Source organism: Natator depressus, chromosome 7 (assembly GCF_965152275.1).
Source record: "Natator depressus isolate rNatDep1 chromosome 7, rNatDep2.hap1, whole genome shotgun sequence".
Classification (NCBI taxonomy): domain Eukaryota; kingdom Metazoa; phylum Chordata; order Testudines; family Cheloniidae; genus Natator; species Natator depressus.
The window spans coordinates 102,312,557-102,334,582 of NC_134240.1; the positions used below are offsets into that span (position 1 = coordinate 102,312,557).

Genomic DNA, 22,026 nt, shown 5'->3' on the forward strand with positions numbered 1-22,026 from the left:
GATACGATGGTGAAGCAGTAAATGCAGGCTATTGCAGCTTTAGTGATTTAAACACACTCAACTAAGACATTTTTATTCAAATATTTCCTACAGTTCTTGCATAAAAGGCAGAATTATAACTGCAAGGCAAGCAAATAATATCCTTGTTAATGTTTTATACGTTGGCAACATGTGCATGTGTAGCACAGCAATGAGCATGATGTTGACACTAAAATTATTGCCAAAATCCATAGTCTTATAAAGATAATATCTAAGTGACAAAACCTAAAGCTGCCAAAAAAAAAAAAAAAAAAAAAAATCTAAAGGGGGCACTACATTACAATCTATGAACAAAATGAAATCTTTATGGAAGCCAGTGGCAAGCCACATCGAAATAAAATGCAGTAACCTTATATACTTACTATAAAAGGATCTTTAATATGCTAAAAGAATCCCTACTGTCCTGTTTCTTTTCATATTTAAAAGAAGAGGCCTATATTCTCCGCTTCTGTTTGTGTGCAATATCCTTTTTTGCTTTTTCAGTGCATGGCGTAATTGATGATTTACAAGTACATTGTTTAGACGATCAGAATAAAATAGCAGCAGTGTGCTGTGCCATTGAAAAGGTCCTATTTGCAAAACAATTCAGCTTACTTTTGTCTAAAAACAAAGCCATCTGTTTTTCCAGACACTCAGGACCACCACTCGTGGATTCATCTTCGTATTTTAATGGGATTGGGGTGGTGGGGTCGGCTGCAGGGAGGTCACCGTCTTTTTTAATGCTGCTGTCAACAGATTTCAAGCCCTTTAAAAAGAAAAAGCCTTTCATTAAGTATTTACTTGGAAGGTGAACTAAATATAAACATACCAAAATCCACACATTTTACCAAGACACAACAGCATTAGGAAACTTACCTCTAGAACATAGCTGAGCACAAGTCTACACCGTTCCTCAGTGTCATGGCAAACAGGAAATGCACAACTAGGCTTAATTAAAAAAAAAAATTTTTAGGAAGGCAGAGTCACTTAAAAAAAAATACAAGCAAACTAACTACGAAGCTTTAAAAGATAGACAGCAAAATCCAGTTTATTGGGATATGTTAACAGACTATAATGAAGGCCATTCATGGAGTATGCTAAACATATTATATCTAGACCACAACATTTCTTTCCTTTACTTCAGCAACTGAAGATACTGTCATTGTAGGGTTTAATTAGATTTACCAAAACTGACCAAAATTCATAACCAGTCTGTTTTAGTGACCCAAAATCCTAAAATAAGGGCCACAGAAGGAAAGCAGCCTTTTTCCAGAAAAGCAGCCATACAGTGACTGCAATGAAGCCCCATACCCTAGAAGGAGGTAGGGGAGGGAGCAGGCGGGCAGGTGTGTAAATTCTGTTTCCTTCCACATAACCCATTACTGTAACTGTGCAACGAGGGATGAATTTCACCCTAACCACCTTTTCTAAATGAAAGGAACAATCTTCATTGACCAACTTTTAGTATGGGAGAAAGATGAAATCCTGCCAGTATAATATCAATCCAAACCCTGCAAATAGAAGTGCAGTACCCTCCAGTAATGAATCTGAGTTTTAAGAAGAAAAATCAGTGTAGGGCTTCCACCACCAACAGGGTGCTACATTTTCAGCAGTGGGGCCTTGAGGTACTAAAGCTTGCAGCATATCAACCAGCATGGGTGATTGATTTTGCAGAATATCAGTTTCTCTCGGTTATTTGGCATAGGGACTTGTAAGAAAAGTCAACCTTTTTGATATGATATACATGTTGCAGAAGGATAACTAAGCATGAGGAAATCAAGCGCTTCACTGCCACAGATATGGCGTAATTAACTGTCAAGAGGCAAAGTGAAACATTGTTAACATTTGGGAGCTAAATGACAAAACTCAGTTTCACATTATTTGGTTGTTTTAGATATTGTACTAAAGAAAAGCTGCTTTGGTGAAGTCTGACAGATGGTAATTGCATTATATTTTTGTTCATCTACATATTATGAAAGCATATACCAGACAAGTTTTTGGAAAATTTATGACTGAGGTGCATGCAGACAGCATTATGGCTTACACTAACGCTGCCTAATTCATCTTTTCATACATGTAAGTGGGGCAGGAGGTAAGATTTCTTCCCTCAGAATGGCTTCAACACAACCACACTTTTAAACAAAGATTCCTAAATTCTGAGAGAGGACAAGGAGGGAGCTGAGGAGTAACCGCCCCACAAACCCATGGAGTAACACTCAGATTCTCTGCATGTCAAGCTGTTAAGATACATTCCAGAGATATGCTGGGAAATCACATGTTTTAGTATGGACCGCCCTTAATTCTCCACAGCTGTTAAGTACCTTTCCATATTCAGAATATTCCTACAACAAGGATGAGTAATTTCTCTATAGGTGGCTATGCAGAAATTAATAGGCAAGTAGAATACACACACAAGATAATAAAACAAAAACAATATTCATTTGCATCTGCAATAGGATAAAACTCAGAGAGCCACAATTCGGCCCAAAGTTTTTATTTCCTTTCTGCCAATATTCCAATTCATCTGAGGTACACAAATAACTGGTGGCATAAAGGTCTTTAGACAGTTCCTTTTTTAATAAAAGGAACTGCTTCCAGTTAACTATATTTTGACAATACAAGTCGCACTATGTTCATTTCAAGCTTCCCCCCCCACCCACCCTCTTAAATTCAGCACAGCTTGTTAGTAACTTACCCGTATTTGGTGAATAGATTTATATTTTTCTGGTACCGATAACTCTCCAACAGATTTGATTACAGCTACTGCTTTATTGTCATCTGGCGGATCGGAGCTGGTGCTGTAGGAACCATTTTCATCACTATCTGGCATTTCTTCTTCCTCCTCACTATAACTTTCATCAGAGTTCCCATTTAAAGGAAACTCTGCACCTTCTTTTTTAGGCTCATCTAACTGGAAGAGTTCTGAGAGCATGTAATTTGCTGAAGCAATAATCTTATTAAAAAAAAAAAAAGTATTTTAGTGTACCCCTCTACTACAAGTTACAAGTTTTTAAATAGGCCACTCAAATAGAAGTTTGCATCTTTCCACTCTGAGACAAAGAACAAGTTTAGAAAAGGGTCCAATAAATGCACGCACAAGACCGTACAGGTACCTGCAAAATCCCTAACCAGTGCATGCAAATAGATGTTAATATGCTTAAAATGTCATAGCCAATTTAAAAAGACTGCCACTACAGTAAAAGAATAATGGTCTGTGGGGTTTTTTAAAGTGTATTAATACATTTAAATTTACAGCTGTTTAGTGGTCAAAACTAAACTGCTCTTCCAGGATCACTCTCCCTTAACAACTTTTAGTCATTTTTAATAGTATTTGACTTCTACTAAGATACAGTCCACATGGACTGTACAGATATGGATGTTACACCTTTTGCACTGTAGAAGTCCTGTAATGGAACATTTAATGTTAGGTTAAGAAGTGACTCTACAATTGAAAGGTAGCAAGACAAACAGTTGATCAGAGCAGTGTCTGCGGGGGGGGGGGGGGGGGGGGGAAGAGTGGGGGAGAAGATGACTTCTGGATTCTATTTCTGACTGCTTCAGATTAGCTGCACGATAGTGTTCAGCTCAATGTCTCAGTTTATTCATCTACAAAACAGGCATAATATATTTGAAAAGGTTAATTAATATTGTCACAAGCTTTCAAATACGTGGATGAAAGGCACTATTGATATACAAGGTATTATATTCTGATTATCCAAAAGGTATTATTCATCAATGTGAAGGTTACTAATGAAGAATAAGTTTAATTCTGCTTAAATTTACAAGAACATCCTCCAACCTTAGCTCCATTATCAAGAAAAATCAAGCTCAAATACATCCATCACTGCGAACACTAAAACTTGAAATTAGAATTTTAAAGATAAACACACCACTGGTGCACAAAGCAGAAACTGGCTCTGCAGATATGCGTGACAAAAACAACTTACAGGAAACTAAGAAGTTACAACCTATAAAGGGTCAAGATCCCAACCCTACTCTCAATGCAATGCACATATAACAGGTTGTGGTCAAAATTTATCCCATTTTGGAGGTTTGCCTTTATTCTTTATAAAGTAACAAAACCCCTGAGGTAGGAATGTAGTAACAAACTTTAGCTTCAGCTCCCTCCTAAGTAGATTGTTCCTGGCGATTCTCTCCATATTACTTTGTATCCCTCTTGCCACATTTCTTGACACAGAAAGTAACTCGCTCATTTGAGATCAAACCTGACTACCAGCAAAACAGCACTACACTTCTACAGAGTTTCAAAGCTAGCTTCAGGCTGCAGGCCTTTACTTCTACCTCTCTACTCCAGACCCATCTCTTTCTGTTCAAACTACAGTCTCATTCTCTTTCTCCAACAGCTCCTTGTGGATACCTAACCATCAGCTTGAGCTCAATATAGCTAAACAGAGCTCTTAATCTTGCCTCTCCAAACCTTCCCTGCTACCTCCTTTCTCAATGACTGTGGACATGATCATCATTCTACCGGTTATTCAGAGCTGTAACCTGGGTGTTATCTTCAAGTCGGCCCATTTTCTGGGTCCTCACACACAGGCTATGTTCAGTATTGCCAAAAAAAAAAGTTATCCCAAAAAAAAAAAAAAAATCACAAACCAGATCCCCCAAAATCATGAGATTGACCCCAGTCAGCATGAGGATATCATCATACCATGTATTTTGGTACTTCTTGACTTAACTTCCCTTTATTCTTGTGTGTGAATTTTAGGTGAAAAGTCAACCTTTAATGCACACAAAAATGCATGCCTCGACTTGGCTGCTCAGATGGAGACGCCACTTACTATCTTAGGAATGAGCACAGGATAACAGGGAAACTGCCATATATTTTCCTATCTTGACACTCCCTTCTCCTCAGTCTGGATCGCAAGTAGAGAAGTCATCCCAGGCAGTGGGAGACAAGAAAGCGTAGCTGCTGGGTCCGGACTTTCCCCTGACTTCCCGCTCCACACTCTCTCCAAGGACCATCCTCTCTGCTATAGGGCCATGCAAGGCAGAGCTCAGTGGCAAGACCCATCTGTGTCCTGTGCTCCAAGGCTCTCACACAGCTTTGCCCATGTGCCCAGCCCTGAAAAAAAAAAATCACAGGATCAGAGGAGCTGCTTGCATCATTGTGAGAGCTCCTCCTGCAGCTGCCAAAATCTCATGACTCGTGATCTATTTGCAAGAGCTGGCAACACAACACTGCCTTCCCCTGGCTGCTCAGACAGGACTGCCCACACCCACCACTATCCCCAGGCTGAGGGAGCTCCCATTCTATAGTCTTTGTCTCCCACCCCATCGCTGTTCTCTGAACCCCCATTCTGCCTCCCATATGCCGCCACAGCCCCTGCTCTCCATTCCCTTATAATTCTAAAATCTGCCTCTTGGGCCCCCCAGCATCCCACTCCTACTCATTCTGTTTCATCCATCTTGCACAGTGTCTCAGCTGACCTCATAGTCCCGGTGTCCTGTCTAGCCCTCCTGAACCATAGCGTGTCAGCCATTTTGCCTCTCAGTGCAGCTTCAGCCTCACTGAGAGCAGTGCCAGGTGTCAACCAACTTCATTAAGGGCACTTCCACATGTAGATAGACTGTAGGGAAATAGAGGCCATCTTACCGGTTTCAGCCCCATTGACAACAACAGAGATGGTAGCCACTTTGAATAAGAGAAAATTCATGCATTGGCAGCCTCTCATGTTTTCATGAGACAGGTTAAAAACTCTCAACATTGCTAGAGTTGCGATAAAAAAATATCACAGGAGCTCACAATACTGCATTTCTAGGGGCATATCTACAGAAACATGTACTGCATGGCAAGGTGAGGTGTTAATCTACAGCCCTCTAATAGGGACATACTAGGGACCCTTTAGTGCACAGGAGTAGCATCCTCACGGTCAGGGCACAACACAGTGGAGTGCTATAGATTTAGAGCACAGTTTCATATGCAGGAAGTGTTCGTGTAGACATGCCCAACAATATGTTCTCTCTTAACCATCCACACAGCTAAGACTCGTGTCCAGGCTCTCCTCATCTCATATCTTGATTACTGCAACACCCTTCTTTGTGGGCCTGACAAATGTAATTGTGCCCCACTGATATCCATTTGGCACGCAGCTGCAAAGATAATTTTCTTAGCCTGTAGCTATGCCATCCCTTTCTTTGGGTCCCTTCTATGGCACCTTCTTTATCATATGAAACAAACTACCTGTCTTCACTTTCAAGGCCCATCATGATCTATTCCAACCCGATCTATCTCACATTCAGTATTGAAAGGTCAATTCTCACCTCCAGTTGGCCCATTCCGCACTTTTAATATTTCATACTGGCACCTTCATTCTTTTTGCTATGCTGCCCTCGTGCTTAGGAGACGCTCCCCATGAAATCATTATCCTCCTTCAAAACCCTCATTTCCTGTGTTGCCTAGATTGCTAGTGTGCTGAGAACACAGTCTATTATATTTACTACTACTATCTCATTGTTCCATTATATTCCATCGGTCTGTCTCTATCCATCTGTTGTCTCTTGTCTTATACGTAGATTGTAAGCTCTTTGGGACAGGGACTGGCTTCTTGTTCTGTGTTTTTTGCAGTGCCTAACAGGTTCACGACAGGGATTCTTTGTAGAATACTACAAATAATAAAATACTACATTTGTCTTCTCTCTTATATAACCTTCTGTTAAAAAAAAAAAAGGTTTTCTGATCATAGCCACACTTGAAGATTAGTTTAATACAATTCCACACACAGTATATCCAGATTTTCTCATGTAAATAAGTCCATGACTATGGTGAGGCAAACCTCTGGATAAATCAATCAATGAACTTTTTGGCTAATCATCTGGCTTTATAAAAGTTCAGTTCACATATTGGCATAAGTCAGCTGCAAACTACTGCGGTGGATGGTAGTATAAAACCAGAGAGAGATAGACTACAAGTTATTTTTGAGGTGATGTATGTATGTACTGTTAGTTATCTCGATTTAAAAAAACATTTTTTAAAAGCCAGTGAGTGTTCATGCAAAAAGCTCATATCAGCTCCCATGGTTTATTATATTTTGGTCTTTAGTTGTATTTTGTCTGTTCAGCAGTCTAAACACCTCATTTGGAGGAAGGCTGTAAAAAAGTCATTAACACCACTGCTATGAAGTCTCTTGTGAAAAACAGTTTGAAAGTCTCACCTATTATATCTACTTTTTCTGCTCTTCTCCCACCCCCACCATAAATTTTTTTACTGCTCAAGGAAGGCTTTGTATTTAGTGGACATCTTTGAAAACTGAAGCCCTCTGTGTATCTACAAAACAGTTACTTCAGGAAATAGCAGTAGCTGTTTTGAGGTCACAATGCATTAATAAGAGCAACCAGTGATGAGAACCAGGAGATGGAGGTGGTCACCACCTAGGTGCAAGGAGGAGCAACAATGAATTTGGAACTAGAAGTCACTAGATTAGTGATTAGGTAAGGAATGGAAGACAGTTCAGGATCCCTTCCCTTACCGCCCCCCACAACACTATGTTTAATACCAAAATACAGATGTAATGAAGTAGACAGCGAAAGCTAACATTATGGCCTTTACCATGGTGATATACCATTTAAAAAGTGATCCATGAGCTGTAATACTATATTTTAAGATTATTTTTATGTCACTTCACAACTCTGATCCAGAGCATCCTACTGATAATTTAATTCAGTATGTTCTAAGCTATACACAGAGTCCAGATGACAACCACCATTTGGTTGTCTCATGATCTGCTTTTCACATATACGGAGTCAGTTTTCAGTTGACAACAGTAACAGTCTGAAGAAAATGTTTTAAATCTAGGCTAGGAAACCGCCAACATTAAGTGACATTTTAGAGTAAATGTATGAGCTTCAATGTTAGATATCTTTCTAGATAATTTTTCTTTGAAAAGTTTATGATGTTTCCTTAAAAATATTGTATCGTGGTCTGCATGATAATACATTTTACTGTCCGAGCAGCTGCTTCAGAGACATCATGGTCCATTCTGCAATTCTACATCTGAGCCCAAAAGCCTCTTTAGATTCTCACAATCTAATACATCAGTCCCATAGGGAACAGACTGACAGAGGATGCTGAAAAAGAGACACATAGATGCCATAACCTCTGCTGCCAGAAGGGAAGCAAGCTCAGGTTTGTCAGCAGGAATACTCAGGGCCAGATTTAGAGCACCAAGTCCAGACCCGAGCACCTCAAGTGCAACTTCCCTGCATGGCCTCCCCAAACCCTGTAGTTAGCTCTTTCTGGGTTGGGATTGACTCTCCCCAGTATAACCAGATTCTGGTTTGGTTTAGCGTATGAACAGAAACTGCCTCTACCTCTGAAACTGCAGCTTTTTGAAGCAGCATAAGCCTTCTGTGTTCTAGCTTTAGACCACTGGTTCCCAAACTGGGGTTCATGAAATATTACAGGGGGTTCTTGGGAAAAAATTCCTTAATGGTGGACAGAGCTGTCCCTAGGGACCCCGAGGCCAGCAGCCCGGAGCCCCTGGATTTCCAAGAGCGAAGCAGATCAAAGCAAGCATATCTAATCACACTGAGGAGATTTAAACTTCAAGACTCCTTATGAGAAATGGAAAGGGAGGTGGATTTTTTTGCTGTTTTTAAAATTAAATAGGCAGCTAGTATTGTTTTTAAAATTATTATGAAGAACAAGTTTAGGCTTGTTGTAACGTGTGTTGTTTGCCTGGACTGCTCAAGACCTCAATGCTTCTGTAGGAGGAACTCTGAGTTGGCTTCTTAAATATCTTCATGCTGTTTCACCTCTGATACTCCTTGATGAAACATAGGAGCCTTGTCTCATAAAAGGCTCATTCAAAGTGATACAAGCTACAAAAGTGAGATCTTGGAAGAGTGTTGCCATTTTCATAATGTAAAAAATACTGTAATGATAAATAATAATAATAGTGTTTAATAAGCATATCATAAAAAACAAATTTTGTACTTCCAAGATCACTGCTTTTATAAATTGACACTCAGGTTAAGGAGAAAAACCCTGGAAATATTCACTTTTAGGAGGGGGTTTGCGAGACTTGACATTTTATTGAAAGGGGTTCACAGGTTGTTTAAGTTAGGGAACCACTGCTTTAGACATTTCTACTGCCTTTCGTACTGCTGCTGGATATGCAAGATGCCAATCAATCAGCAACTTGGGAGGCATCACAGTCTAGTGTATAGAAGTCAAGAGATTCCGGTTCTATTCCTGGCCCTGTCACTGACCTGCCGTTCAAGTCCGTTTCTCCCTCCTACCTTCTGACTGTCTTGTCTATTTAGATTGGATGCTCTTCAGTGCAGAGTCTGGTTTCTTAATGTGGGTTTGTACAGCGTTAAGCATGAAAGAGCCTTGATCTTGGTTACAGAACTTCCCCCAAGGAAAAGTTTATGTGAAGTTTTAATTTAATCATAAGGAGGGATTTTAGACCCATACTGGTGATTTGAGCTTCAAAATAAGAAAAAAGTGAGGTTCTGCGCAAAAAAAAAAAAAAAAAAAAAAAACGCATGCTCATGCAGGGACACTTGAATTGTCACTTTTCAGTCCAGAGAACTTTTATAACCAAGATCCACTGCCACTGCATAAGAGGATGAAATTAGCTCACTAACATGTTGCAATCACACTGTAATTAATATAGCATTTGGTTACCTTATTGGTGCTTTTAGTTGAAGGTACATCATCAATATCCGTATTTTCATTATATACAAGCTACACATCTCTCTGTAGTAAAAAAAATGTATTAAAATAGAATTCTTACTTGTGGATGTCTGGCTTTGTCCAATAACTTAACACAATTAAGGAGTAATGTTCTGATAGTGCCATAGTGTTTCTTGTTCTGGTTTTTTTTCATCATCATATTGCAGGCAACTCTAAAAAAAGGTTGATCAAAATAGACATAGAAATGTCATTGAAGCGTCTATTACCATTTTTTTCTTATTTCCTGCACATCTAAGCATTCTGCAAAGCCCATCTTTTTGAGCAGGCTTCTAGAGAAGCACTCAGGTGACAGAGAAATGTGAGAAATGGAGAGACTGATTCAGTTAATATCATGATTTGGTTGGCTGATTGTTGTACGTATAAGGGGAATGTGGTGATGTTTTGGTTTTATGATTTTTGGATTGCATTTTTAACTGGTGGCCAGAGTACCTAGTGCCCAAGACAGACATTTAATGTCTTACATTTAAATCTAAGTAAATAAAATATTGCAACAGTTTTGCTTCTGTAAGACACGCTTACTTGTACAAGAGAATTGCCACAGGCATTGTGAAAGGGTTTTGGTATTTATCTTCGGTTTCTTCACAAAGAGTGGTGAGGTCATAGAGCTTTACTATATCGCTTCCACTTGCTGAAAGAGAAGATTTTTCCATTAGCCAATCTGACAATATATAGGTCTCAAACATCATTTATTAACCCAACCAAGGAATTGCTTACCTTTAAATAGCCAGTAAGTATGCCCTTCTTTGGTGCAGTTAGATTTCAGAAAAGATAAGATATTTTGAGCAATATCCTTTATCACTTTGGTAGAAAAATTGGAGTTTTCCAAATTGGGAATATCTTCAGTCTTGATCATTTCATATTTCTGTATAGAATGTATTTTAAACATATTGAAAAATCCTCATAATATATACTAAGGTTGGCTATACAAACAGAGAAGCCTTTCATCATCCATTAAATTGAAAACAGGAGTTCCATTATTAATATTTACTAATACTGAAAGCCCTCAAAATTGTGAGTTATGAATTTAGTGCTGCATCCAATTATGTTTGTATAATTTTACTGCTTATACCCTTTGTTTTAATATAAGGACTTATCAGGGCCAAACTTAAAGTGAAATTCTGTGGTCTGGCATTTAACACATACAGTAATCTCAATAAAATGATGCAGAATGAATGTGGTTATGCTGAACAGATTGGCTTAGATTATACGGTTTACAGTTAATTAACAACTCTGTTGCCTCAGTATATATTAGTAATTTAAATAAAGTATGGATCTGCCCTCCAGTCAGTACAGACTTTTACTACACACTAGTTTATAACCACATTTCTGTATTTTCTTTACAAATTTCAAGACTGCTGTATAATTTAAGATTGTTCAAATCTACAAATTAAGTTTACAGTGAGTTTAGAATTGTACACTTCTTAAAATTTGGAGGTAGTTACAAGATACACCTATATATAATCAACAAATGATAGTTCAAAATGGAAATGCTGACACTGGGACCTTTCATGTTTACAGAGCACTTCACACAACAGACTTCCACCTAGCTGGCTTCTAGGTGCTACCACAATATATATCCTAAATACAAAGATTATGTTAAAAGAACATTGTTTAGATTACAAAATCAAGCACTCAAAAGTAAAAAAAAAAACCAAAAAAAAAAAAACCAAAAAAAAAAAAAAAACCCAAGAGTTACAGTTGCCCAGGCATCCTTAATTCTACCTCCTTGTGCATCCAGTTGCACACTAAATGAGGCAGGAGTCCTGTGGAAACAAACTACATATGCAATCATGTAATTAAAGACACTATCATAATACACAAGGAGAGAGAATATTAAGGTTTCACCTGAAAGTTAGGACATTCCAGATTTACAAGTGCTTGACTTTTCAACATTGATAACATTCTTTTAATGTCTGATTTGTAATTTCCTAGGTTTCTGTATTTGTAAGGAAACAAAGCGAACTAAATGTCCCCTTCATGCATCTTCAGCAGGGCTTGAATTCTGAATACCTTCAACACTAAACCACACAGTCCTGTATTTCAAATGGTAGAAGTATGTACATTAGCTAGCAGCAGGACGTGGCTATTAATCCATTTTCGGGTGGTGGGGGAAGAGGGGGCTTTTTTTAAATTGTTCATCAGTTCAGCCACATCTGAACAGAATTTCATGGAACTAACAAGAGTGACATCTCTAGCCCCAGGACTTTGTTTGCAGTCAGCCTTTAAAATAAGGCAGGGACAAACAATGGAAGTATTAAGAGTTTCTCAAAAAAAAGGTTTATAAGAACTTTTCTAGTGCAATGTTGCTACCAGTTCCCACACATCCATTCATAATGGTGAAGTTGGTAATTAATCAAAGAATTGGTAAAGTGGACATAATGTAAGACGTCAGGACTTACCTGAACAATTCCATTAACATGAAAACACATCACAAGCTCTGGGACGTTACATATTAAGTTGTCCAACCAATAGTCAATTCCTGTTAGCACGTTTATTGGCTTGTTGTTATCCCTACAACAAAAATATTTTTGGTATTGCTTAGAACAAATAAAGATATTTTTTAAGTCATCAGGGTACATCTAGTAGAGGTTTTGTTTGTTTTTTTAAAATCGTCACTTATAATAAATGTCTGTTGAGACTTTAGCTGTGTGTGTGTCAGTACGAGGAGAACAGAGCAACCTTAAAATTGAGGTAAAAAAGCTTTCATTTGTGACTAAGGTTATATTTTAAACTAGCACATGGGGGGAGCTATATTAACCATTATGATGATATTAGCATCTGTTACTGCTAATGGAATGCATGCACATTACTGCCCTCACCACTTTAAAATTACAGCCCACATTATTACTGAGATCACCCACAATTTTTCCCCTAAAAAGTGTTTAGAAAACTAAGGGATTAATAGAATTAGCTGGAACCAAGCATATTGCAAACTTTCTTACACAGTTCTTCCAAAGGCGCCTCAGTTCTGGGCTGCATTTACAGTGCCCAGCTACGTGAACCTTGAGTGAGTGTCTTTTGAGCAAAGACGGCCCAGTATGCCAAGCTGACTTCAACTTTTTAAGTTTGCCTCCATCTTTCCCACCCTATGAAAGGCATACTGGTCTTTCCTCCCACCCTTGCTGTGGGAGACCAGGCTCCTTCACCTCTGCATGGGCAAGAAGAGCCCACAGCAAGAACAAAAGAGTCAGAACAGAGTAACCACAACATCAAGTACACGTTTTCAGTTTTATATGGACAGTAATCCGTAACTATATTTTACATGGCATCCAATACTAGCATTTGAGCATCTCACGAATATTAATGTATTTATCCTTACAACATCTGTGCAAAGCAGAGAAGTGATACTCCCATTCTACAAATTGGGGATTAGAACAGAGATTAAGGGCCCTAATTTTCAGAAGTGTTGAACACCTACAACTCCAACAAAGGCAATGGGTTGCAGATAGTTGGCACCTCCAACCATCAGGCCCCAAGTGTTTTGCCGACAGTTATACAAGAAGTCTGAGGAAGAGCCAGAAAGAGAACCAAGACATCCTGAGTCCCAATCCAGTGCCTTAATCACAAAAAACACCCTTCTACTACTTTATGAAACCATTACCACTTCAATACTAGAGTATAAAATTAATCTTTAAATGCAGATTAAGAATTAAATTATCCTACAAACTTATATATACACAAAACTGAATATGAAACTGAAGCAACAAATGAGCCAGGTTTGGGATACACATCACATTAGTTTAAGAATTCACCTGAGACGCAAGCTCACAGCAGGGTATCTTCCACCTCCAAATATAGGCATATTTGATCCTACTAACATGTGAATGTCTTCAAAGGTCCACAAGATGTTCCGAACAAAGTCATTTTTAAGTCCCTTTGTTTAAAAAAAAGAAAGTGTCTAAATAATCCACTGTGTTAATTTTTTCTCCATCACAATGTGCAGAATTACTATGAGAAAGCAAGATGCAAAAAAGGCAAATAAAGGACAGCACATAAAGACTATGCTAGGCGTTCACAGTAACTTAAAAGACCAAGATCACTGATGTCACAAGAGCTATTGCTACAGAAGGATTTAATTTTTCTCCCCTCGCCACCAACCCAAATCCAATTTAGACCAAATTTAAAACGATTTGTTAAACTGGGGATTGTTGTTTCCGCTCAGATTCCACAAAAAGCATACCTGACTGTTTTCCCCGTCATTGAACAAAGTACTCAGGTTTTGTTCTTTGGGGGCTGAGGCCACATGCCCCACTACATATGAGGGTTCAAGAGGCACACTTCCCTGTGAAAAGCACAAGGACATAAGGAGTGATTCTGTTGCTGAGGTAAAGTCAGGCCATTTTCAAAAGTGTATATATATCCTGAACAGCAGAAGCATAAAAAGTGAAAACCTTAATTCCATCCTTATTTTGTTTAATGTATACAACTTTCTTCAGCCAGTGGCTTACTTCAATTCTTTCTTACTGTAGCTACTGCATTGGAATTCTAGTATAATTTGTTCAAAGTAAGTCTTCATTTACATATAAAATAGTTTAATTTCTCAAACTTTGCAAAATTAAATACAATAGGAAAGTGAAGATAATTAAAAAGATAATAATTTGGTATCCAAGAAAGGTAACACATTCACAATCCTGGAGATTTAAATTTTCTATCCCGAAGTTTTATTTATCCACAGTAAAAGCATAGAATGTGCTGCAGCAGTGCAAGGTTTTCTGCACCACCTTGCAATGCACCTGAACCACGACTTGGAAACAGTGCCTCCGTGGAGGAGAGAGAGCAGCAGTTTTCTTTCTTTCTCCATGCCTAATCAGGCATCAAGGTGGCTTTCTGCTGTGAAAGGATGGCATTTATGGTTCCAACTCAAAGCACATAGAATTGTTACAACTTTACCAATGCAATCTAGATTCTATGTGGTGATCTAGAGCAGAGAATCTTCATAATTCTTTATCTGAGTCATCTAGTGTCCCTATTAATGGTAGGGTCTTCACAAAGGTGGGTGATCATTACCATCTAAATGTAAATAGAATGCTGGAGTTTTTTAAATGTATTAAACTTACATTAATTAGGAGGCTACTCTACATGCACAAGAAATACTACTTTTCATAATGTATTTAAACATCCATTGCACAGACTGAACTCTTAAAAATGTTGTACAAAGTCCCTTTAACTTCAGAGAACCTTAATATTCACCTCTACTGTCTAATAAGATAAAGAAAGAAAAACCTGGCTCCTATGTTGCATGCATATTTTCAGCCACAAGTCAATCTCTTTTTGGCCCCTTTGTAAGCATTTAAACTGAGGTCTGGAGCAATACTAACCAATCAAAATGCACACGCAATTCCTTGTATTATATTGTATGAGTTCAGTGGAACCTATTCTATGCAGGGTAGCAGATACCATATGATCTCTGCTTACTTTGATATATAATTACAAAATAGATATTTGCTTAACTTTCTCTCCTTCATTAGTGTAAAATCTCTTACACTTAATAAATTCATGACCATAATGAAGAAAATTCCAGGTATGTTCAATAAATACATTCTGAATGACTGATTTAAAAACTAACTACCTGTCTACAGACACTCTTTTGGTGAGCATCTTAAACATAAATACAGTTTGACCAAGATTTTGCTTCAGTAAGTCTGGATGTTCGCTTCAACATCAATAAATATTGGAATAATATTAACATGCACTGTGGAAAGACAAAGTATTCTGAAATTCTTCCAGATTTCAGGTTCATCCATTTCAGCCCATGTCAATGCTACAAAAGATGATGATCACCACGCCTTAGCACATCCTCACAGTACCAGGAAAAAGGCTAAAATAGAAGCTCAGTGGAATCAACACAGGAAACAGAATAAGGAAAGAGTCATCTTTTTTCAGTACAACTGTTGAACAAATTCTCAAAATACAGTTCCTTTAAGATTGCGATTGACAAACCAACAAAGAGCAAAAATGTGCAAATACGATTTTTCAAACTAACTCAGTATTGCAACACAATGTATGAAAAAAATCACTTTTCTCAGACCCTCCCATACTTTTGTTTTCTAGGAGCAGGCAGGACATTCAAGTTACATTTATATGGCTATATTTTTATTCCAGTTTTTTTTATGACCAAGTATACTAAAATGGAGCCACAAATGGAAGGCAACGGCTCATTCTGGAATGAAACCCAACATTAGAATTATATATAGAAAACACATTAATCCTATTTAAGGAAAATCAATTATAAGCAAAATTAGTTTCTGATGTCTATCTGTATACAGCTCATAAAGCATTAGGTACCATATATTACTGCTCAAGGAAAGCCAAAAATGGTGCTTTTAGAGTCTAATTGAGCAAGGCTTCTTCTATACGTTAGATTCTGCTTCTTTAGATAAAAGGATGACTCTTGACTACTATATTTTTATAGCTTATATCAGACACCAAACACCTCTCTCCTATAAAAATTAAAGGTCTGTTAAGATTTAATCCATACTAACCTGGTTAGAAGAACCTGGATCTTCAGATACCGACGAAGGCATTTCAAAAGGGGCTGGCCAGGAAGCCCTTCCTACTTCATCACTCTCATCAGGAACTGGATCTTCATGATGCTGTTCTGCAGTGGAAGACACTGGCTGAGCCGCTCCATCACCATTAATGCTGACAGAAAGATAAATTCAAAAGAGACTGAATTTGAGATTGTTATAATATTTAATGCCTAACCGATATTTACTGCATTTTATTTTCACAAAAGAGACACAAATGCGGATTTAGTTAAAAACTACTCAGCCATACCCATCTTGTAAATTCATCAGTTAGAGCAGAAAGACAGGTGTCCAGGATCGTGTTAAAAATCCTTGAAAATTACGTGTTTTTCCGAGAGAGCAGTACTGCAATGTGTTTTCAACTAAATTATGCTTCGATACTAAAAGATTTTAAATAAAGAACTTACTTGTATCAGTGTTATGTTCTTAAAACTACATCCTCTGGATTTTGTTTTAGGATAAAGAGACAATTTCATATCTTTAACTTTTATTTCAATATAACGAACTAGAGAAAAGTAAATTGGGGTAGAACTCACAAGTTATGCAAATAAAAATATATAATCAAACTACCTGTAATACAAAAACTTGGAAAGTATAGCCTTCTGGTACCAGTGTTCTTTACTCTTCTTCTTTCTTTGCCACTTCTGATCTATTAGTCTTTGATAGAACTCTTTAAGCCACGTCCAGTCCCCCGTCTAAGCAGCATAAATAAGCATGAAATTAATGTGAAATAACACATGAACAAAAGAATCTAAGTTAAGCATTTAGCAGATACAATATACCCATCCCACATGAAAAGGCACAAAATAAAATAAAATCTGTTAAAAGATAAGTTTTTACAACAGTGCCTTGACATCTGAACTCTGAAATCAGTTATACTTAACATATTTCAGTGAAATCTACTCTTCAAAAAACAGATTATAGTTTCATGCAGTGTTAAAAGACTGAGTAATAGATTTGTAAAACTGTCCAGCAATATCAAAGACATTAAATGAAAAGGTGAGAAGGGGTATTTTAAGCATACAATGCCCTCAGTTAAAAAGATGCCTGATCTACTAGTGCAACCTGTAGTTCTATAGCAACTAGAGAGAATCCACAATAACTAAGTGCTTTGTGAACACCTTTTTCGTCTTTGTATACAATTCTCAACAATTTTGCTACATTTACTATATCTTTATGCTGATAACACTGCACTTGAAATACATATGCCAGGTGGCCAAAGACATTAACAAAACAAATGGTTAACCTGAGATGATCTCATGAAGAGCTCCTGAATATCTAGCTCATCCAGTAAAAGGGTTCGTCCAATACGGTGTACTGCCATGCTTACATGTGACTTGCTGTAAGGTATCTTCAGAAGTTTTTTAATGTTCTTGCAAAAAGACAAAACAGAAAAGTTATATTCCCCACAATTACACTGAATTATAAAAAGAGAAGATTTACTAATTAGAATGTTCAGAAATGAAAGAATCTATCATGAGTGAAAAAAAAAATAGTACATTTTTTTTGTAAAAAAGGACAAGTCACCTTTTTTTTTTTTTTTTTTTTTTTTTTTTTTTAATACCTTCATTCAGCCATCTAATACTCCTGAACCAAGTATGCCTCAACTAGGTTTTCAGAAAGCCTCGTTTCTCATCTGACAAACACAAAAGGCACCATTTATGATGGCAAAAAGACCATCTTGTATCTCCACCTGTTTTGCACGTTCTGCGTTTCTCCCTCTGGCTTTCCTCCCCTTCCTCTTGCTCCTCTGGCCAAGCCTTGCTGCTTTTGATTTTAGCTGTAGTTCTAATAGTCCCCTCTGAGGGAGTACACCATGCTGCCCCAATGGGTTATCAATAAGGCTACGTTTTAGTCCTGGGTATTTTTAGTAAAAGACATGGACAGGTCACGGGCAGCAAACAAAAATTCACAACCCGTGACCTGTCCATGACTTGTACTATACACCCGACTAAATCTTAGGGAGTGGGGGCAACCCAGGGTGCCGTGGGTGCTTGGGGGCCCCAGGCAGAGGCATGGCCAGGCAGCTCTGCGCACTGCCTCCACCCAGAGTGCTCCGCAGCTCCCACTGGCCAGAAACCACAGCCAATAGGAGCTGTGGGGGCGATGCCTGCAGGTGGGAGGCAGCACGCAGAGCCACTGGCCATGCCTTCACCTAGGAGCTGAGGGATGTCACCGCTTCTGGGGAGACCCCTGGATATAAGCGCCACCCAGAGCCCTCACCCCCTCCCACACCCAAACTCCTGCTGCTGGCAGGTGCAGCTGGCCCAGGGGCTGCTTGAGTTGCTCAGGGAGCCCCCAGGCCAGCCATACCAGCTGCTGAAGAAGTCACAGAATCTATGACTTCCATGACAAACTCGCAGCCTTAGTTATTAAGCACAAGAGATCAGGATTGCTTGTCTATGAAGTTAAATCAAATGTATGTGCTCATCATTAGTTTGAACAGAGCCCAATCCTATAGAAGTATATCTGAAAAAAAACACCCAAGCCTTTGATATCAGCTGTTAGCACTCAAGAGATTACCACTCAGTATGCTACTACTTAAACTGCAGAGATTCTACTTATTATGTGTATTACCACAGGGCCTAAGGGTCCTAGTCTTGGTCCCATTGTGCTAAGCGCTATACAAACAAAACAAAAAAAAGTCAGTACCTGCACTAAGAAGCTTACAATCTAGGTACAGGACAAGAGACAACCGATGGATACAAACCAATAGACAGAGGAGTAAAAGGAAAAAATGAGACAAAATTGGTAGCATGATGAGCAGTGGTCTCAGCAATCTAGCCATCATCAAGTGTTTAGTAGGCTTCACAGAAATGGAAAGTTTAAAGTAGGGTTTTGAAGGATGTTGATGTATTAGTTTTCTAGATGTTTACAAGGAGCTATCTCCCATGCACCTCCTCCATGGTTGGGAGAAAGATGCTTGTTTGAAACTTTAGCAAATGGGAGATGATGGCACCATGGGGCCCATCAGAGGCTGGAGTCAACATCTCAGGAGCGAATGAGAGATAAACAGGGGGGATAGGCCATGAAAGGCCTTGAAAGCGAAGATAAGCAGCTTATGTCTGATTTGACAGAGAAACAGGAGCCAGTGAAGGGATGACATGGTCAAAGCATGGTGGATAGGAAAATTATCTTTGCAGCAGCACTCTGAATGGATATGAGCAAGACCAGAGAGAAGGATGATGAATTAACTGACATCATGAGAACCTAGACCAGAATTTAATTGTAGATGGATAGGAGAGTCTGTACATTGCATATTTTTTCAGTCTGACATCTCTAAGATTTAGACATAGCCTAGATGTGAGGGAGGGAGGCCCGAGTAGAAGCAGACACCCGGTTAAAGAGCCTAAATGACAGGCAGAATGGAGATGATGTCCACGGTGATTGAAAAATGAGATAGTTGGAAAGGGGGAGATTAAGAACTCTGTTTTAGCTGCTTTGAACTTGAGCCCACAGCTAGACATCCATAAGGAGATGTCAGAGAGACACCAAGATTTTAGATTGGACAGAAGGAGATAGGTCTGGAGTACAGAGGTAGATCTCAGAATTGTCAACATAGAGATGGCAGTTGAATTTGTTTGCAGATGAGATTACCCAGAGATAAGGTGCAGAAAGAGAAGAGAAGGGGACCAAGGACGGATCCCTGTGGAACCCCCGTAGAAAGTTGTTGGAGGGAGAGGAGGATCCTCCAGAGGACATGCTGAAGGAGTAATGCGAGAAGTAGGAATACAACCATGAGAGGACAGAATCACAAAAGACAAGATTTCAAGAAGAGGAGCATGGTTGACAACGCTGAAGGTGGCTGACAGGTCAAGGAGCTTGAGGATGCAGTACTGCTTCTGAGCTTTGGCTAAGAAAAAGGCCAACAGTGACTTGAGACACACAAGGTGGTCCAATAAAAGGTATTCCCTCACCCACCTTGTCTCTCTAATATTCTGAGACCAACACAGCTACAATTACAATGCACACAACAATTAATGACTTTGGCAAGGACAGTTTCAGTGAGTGGTCACACAATGAAATTAACAGGCAACAGGTTTAAGACCAACAAAATGAAGTAATTCTTCACACAATGCACAGGCAACCTGTGGAACTCCTTGCGAGCGGTTGTTGTGAAGGCCAAAACTATAACTGGATTCAAAAATGTATTAGATAAGTTCATGAAAGATAGCCATTGATGGACCTATTAGCCAAGATTATCAGGGATGCAACCCTATGCTCTGGGTGTCCCTAAATCTCTGACTGCCAGAAGCTGGGAGCGGATAACAGGGGATGGATCACTTGATATTGCCCTATTCTATTAATTCCCTTTGAAAGATCTGGCATTGGCCACTGTCGGAAGACAGGATACTAGGCTAGATGGATCATTGGTCTAACCCAGTATGGTCATTCTTATGTTTTGTTGAGTGCAAGAGGGGGAAACCAGATTGGAGAGGATCTAGGCTGGAACTGGGAGAGAGGAACGCCAGACTGCAATTGTAAACAATGTATTCAATGAGCTTTGAGATGAAAGGAAGAGGGTGGTAGTTGGAGATGCAAATAGGATCAAAGGGAGGGGGTGGTTTTTTTCTGTTTGGTTTTGAAGATGGAAGAGACTAAAGCATGCTTGTATTGTGAGGGGAAAGAGCCAGAGGAGAGTGCGAGGTTCAGGCAAAGAGTAAGGGAGGAGATGAGAGTAGGCACAAGGGAGATCAGCAGATGGAACAGGGCCACTGGAGTGTTAGAGGAGCAGCGCAGACAAGAATCTTCTGTGTCTGTGATCAGGAAGAAAGAGAGGAGAGTTGTTGAAAAGGAATGGAAGGCAAGCTGAGCAGGAGAAAGATCATTTATTTTGTCAATTTTCTTTTTGACTAAATTTACAAGATTCTGTGTGGAGAGAAGTGGAGACAAGACGGTAAAAAGGTGGCTGAGACTACAGACACGGGATTCTCTTCCAGTTCGCTCCCCAGATTTCCTAGTGGGAATCTTACACAAAAATAAAAATATTCCTAAACAGCACCTGCAAAGGACTTGTGGGTTTCCCAATTTGTCTAAGTTTCATCCATTAGCAAATTATTGCAAATGGATTAAATATTATAGAGCTATTTCAATTAGCATATGCTAACTTAGAGCTCACATAAGTCCCTTTTAGTTGATGTTAACTGAAAAGAAAACCTCCAACGCTTTTAAAACAAGAGAGGGATTTTTAAGTGAAAAAAGTTTACACAAATATGGTGACAGCAAGCTGATAGAGTTATTGTTACTCAGGATCATGAAAATGAAAGTAGAGGAAAGAAGTTGAAAACATAAAGGTAGATGTTGAATATGCTACAGTAAACCAATTCTCATAATGAAAACATTAAAGAGAAATTGTGGATTCATGTTTAAATGTTATTGCATAATGCCACCACAGAAAATACAAGGTTATAGAATATTAATTATGAAAAGAAATGTTTTAAATGCTTGAATTTAATACAAGAGATTTTCAAGGCAAAAAAGAAACCCAACCCCCCCCGTAAGAAGTTATACCAAAATATTGTACTTCTGCAAGCCCTACAAATATCTTTATTTGGACATAATGGTCATCTTATGCTAATGCTTTTAAGAGTATATATGACAGCTATCTTATCTGTTAAGCAAACAGTAAATGTTTGAGTATTTACCAGAATGTTTAATTATCAAGGTAAAACTGGAAGCTCTATTTTTAAAGCAGAAAAGGTTGGTCCCATAACAATGTTATTCCACCGATAGTGTTTTGGGTATAAAATGCCTCACTTA

The 22,026-nt window shown here is 38.7% G+C and overlaps 1 protein-coding gene across 2 annotated transcripts in view; it reads right to left on the minus strand.

Annotated features, from left to right (window-relative positions):
* EDRF1 (erythroid differentiation regulatory factor 1) overlaps positions 1–22,026 on the minus strand; it is a 46,710-nt gene that overhangs the window by 19,009 nt on the left and 5,675 nt on the right. Inside the window, exons 4-15 of one of the 2 annotated variants that reach the window (XM_074959175.1) lie at positions 17,513–17,638; positions 16,837–16,961; positions 16,222–16,381; positions 13,920–14,021; positions 13,492–13,613; positions 12,139–12,250; positions 10,454–10,601; positions 10,259–10,367; positions 9,780–9,891; positions 2,714–2,971; positions 895–966; positions 634–784 (exon numbers count right to left, since the gene is read on the minus strand). In XM_074959175.1, coding sequence (XP_074815276.1) covers positions 634–784; positions 895–966; positions 2,714–2,971; positions 9,780–9,891; positions 10,259–10,367; positions 10,454–10,601; positions 12,139–12,250; positions 13,492–13,613; positions 13,920–14,021; positions 16,222–16,381; positions 16,837–16,961; positions 17,513–17,638 — 1,597 coding nt within the window. The remainder of the gene's footprint in view (positions 1–633; positions 785–894; positions 967–2,713; positions 2,972–9,779; positions 9,892–10,258; positions 10,368–10,453; positions 10,602–12,138; positions 12,251–13,491; positions 13,614–13,919; positions 14,022–16,221; positions 16,382–16,836; positions 16,962–17,512; positions 17,639–22,026) is intronic. The other variant, XM_074959176.1, reaches the window with a different exon arrangement.